The 1,726-nt window shown below is 42.2% G+C and overlaps 1 protein-coding gene across 1 annotated transcript in view; it reads right to left on the reverse strand.

Moving 5' to 3' along the window:
- Positions 1–663: 663 nt before the first annotated feature.
- Positions 664–1,726, reverse strand: part of LOC9660052 (cytokinin hydroxylase) — a 1,953-nt gene continuing 890 nt past the window's right edge. The window contains exons 4-6 of the mRNA XM_024674212.1: positions 1,640–1,724; positions 1,226–1,592; positions 664–1,170 (exon numbers count right to left, since the gene is read on the reverse strand). Of these exons, the coding sequence (XP_024529980.1) occupies positions 745–1,170; positions 1,226–1,592; positions 1,640–1,724 (878 nt within the window). The 3' untranslated portion in view covers positions 664–744. The remainder of the gene's footprint in view (positions 1,171–1,225; positions 1,593–1,639; positions 1,725–1,726) is intronic.

The raw sequence follows: 1,726 nt of genomic DNA on the forward strand, positions 1-1,726 counted from the left end.
ACACAAGGGAAGTGATTAAATTAACCAATCTTTTAGTTGATTCTACTGATTTTCAAATTAACCTATGCTACTATAGGGAATGTGATGCTCCTGAAGCTGATGACGAAGGGAATTCATGGTATACATACAACCTTCCTGATAATATGCTAGTGGAACTGACAAATTTGATTGCTTTGGCATCATTATCATATCATCTAGAAGTTGAGAGATATTCGCTTCTACAACATGATAGGGAAGTTTTTGATAATTTCATCAAAGATAAAAGCAGGAATATCAATTGTCGTAGAAGGGTGAAATAATTTTTTTTATTAATGGAAATATATATATATATATGCTTTATGCAAAAATAACCAGAATATTCCATGTATATATAAGAATTGAGGGTTTATTTAAGATTTGAAAAAATGCGTATATGTAAAGGTATGGGGCAAATTATGAACAACAGAAAAAGTATACTAGGGCCCGTATTCTAAACTTCCAGAATGCAGATGATATATAATGCTTATAAAGAGTGAGCTTCCAGGATGCTTGACACCAAACCACGTCTTGCTCTGGATTGTTCAAGAAGCCCACGAGTGCACTCGGCTGGTGGATGAAAAGATGCAGAAACCTCTCTTGGGGCTCCATTGCAACGTTTCTGAGGTACTATGAAAGAGCAGATGATTTATCAACCAGTTTGGTTTAAGAACTCAGAGTAGTTCAACAAGAATAACTTTTTAAAACTTCTAATGCCACAAACATGCATCACATTTTACTGAGTACAAGCGGCACTCCATGCATAGGCTTCAAGCCAAACTTCGTCACAGGATTATGGCGGTAGTTCGGTGAAAGCCGGAACAAGAATCGCTGTAGTATCATAGCCAGAATGACTTTGGCTTCGATCATCGCAAACGCCTGGCCCACACACACCCGCGGCCCAAACGAAAACGGCATGAAAGCATTGGGATGCTTGCACGCACTTGAGATCCCATCTTTGAAGCGATCCGGATTGAATTGGCCTGCATCTTCTCCCCAGAGCTCCTTATCCTGATGCAATCCAATGATTGGAAACGACACAGATACTCCTTTTGGAACGTGTAAATCTTGCAGCCAAGACTCCTCCACACACTCCCTGGTCATCTCGATGGCTGGTGGATACAGACGCAGAGTTTCGTAAAGGATCATTCCCACCTGTTCAAGAATCAAGAAGTTAAGTTTTGGAATTAGGAGATATTGATCGACTTACGAGCTTGAGCCTGCTGACACTCTCGCCATCAGGAATCTCATTGCCACATACTTCGTGTACCTCAGCACGGGCTCGTTCTTGCCATTCAGGATAGCCTCCCAGTAGCATCAAAGTCCAGGTTAGTAAGGTGGCTGTGGTCTCATGCCCCGCAATGTAGAATGTCTTGCATTCCTCTATCAGATCCCTGCTTGTGAAATTACTGCTGCTGTCACACTCCTTTAGCATCAGTCCGAGTAAGTCATTCCCGTATGTATTGCTCCCCCCTGACTTCACTGAGTTCCGACGCTCGTCTATGATCCCAGTGATCACAGAATCCAACTCCTGATGAAGCTTCCACAGTTGGAGGTTGATTGGAAGTGGGAGAAACCTGTAAGCAAGTGAATATGATTCAGTTCAATAGATGATCCAGCATACCTGAAGCCTGGAATCCACGAAAAGCTGACGAGTTTGGGCAGTAGCTCTGGGATTTTCTTAGACAATATCTCGAAAACTCTCTGGCCT

Source organism: Selaginella moellendorffii, unplaced genomic scaffold (assembly GCF_000143415.4).
Source record: "Selaginella moellendorffii unplaced genomic scaffold, v1.0 SELMOscaffold_12, whole genome shotgun sequence".
NCBI lineage: Eukaryota > Viridiplantae > Streptophyta > Lycopodiopsida > Selaginellales > Selaginellaceae > Selaginella > Selaginella moellendorffii.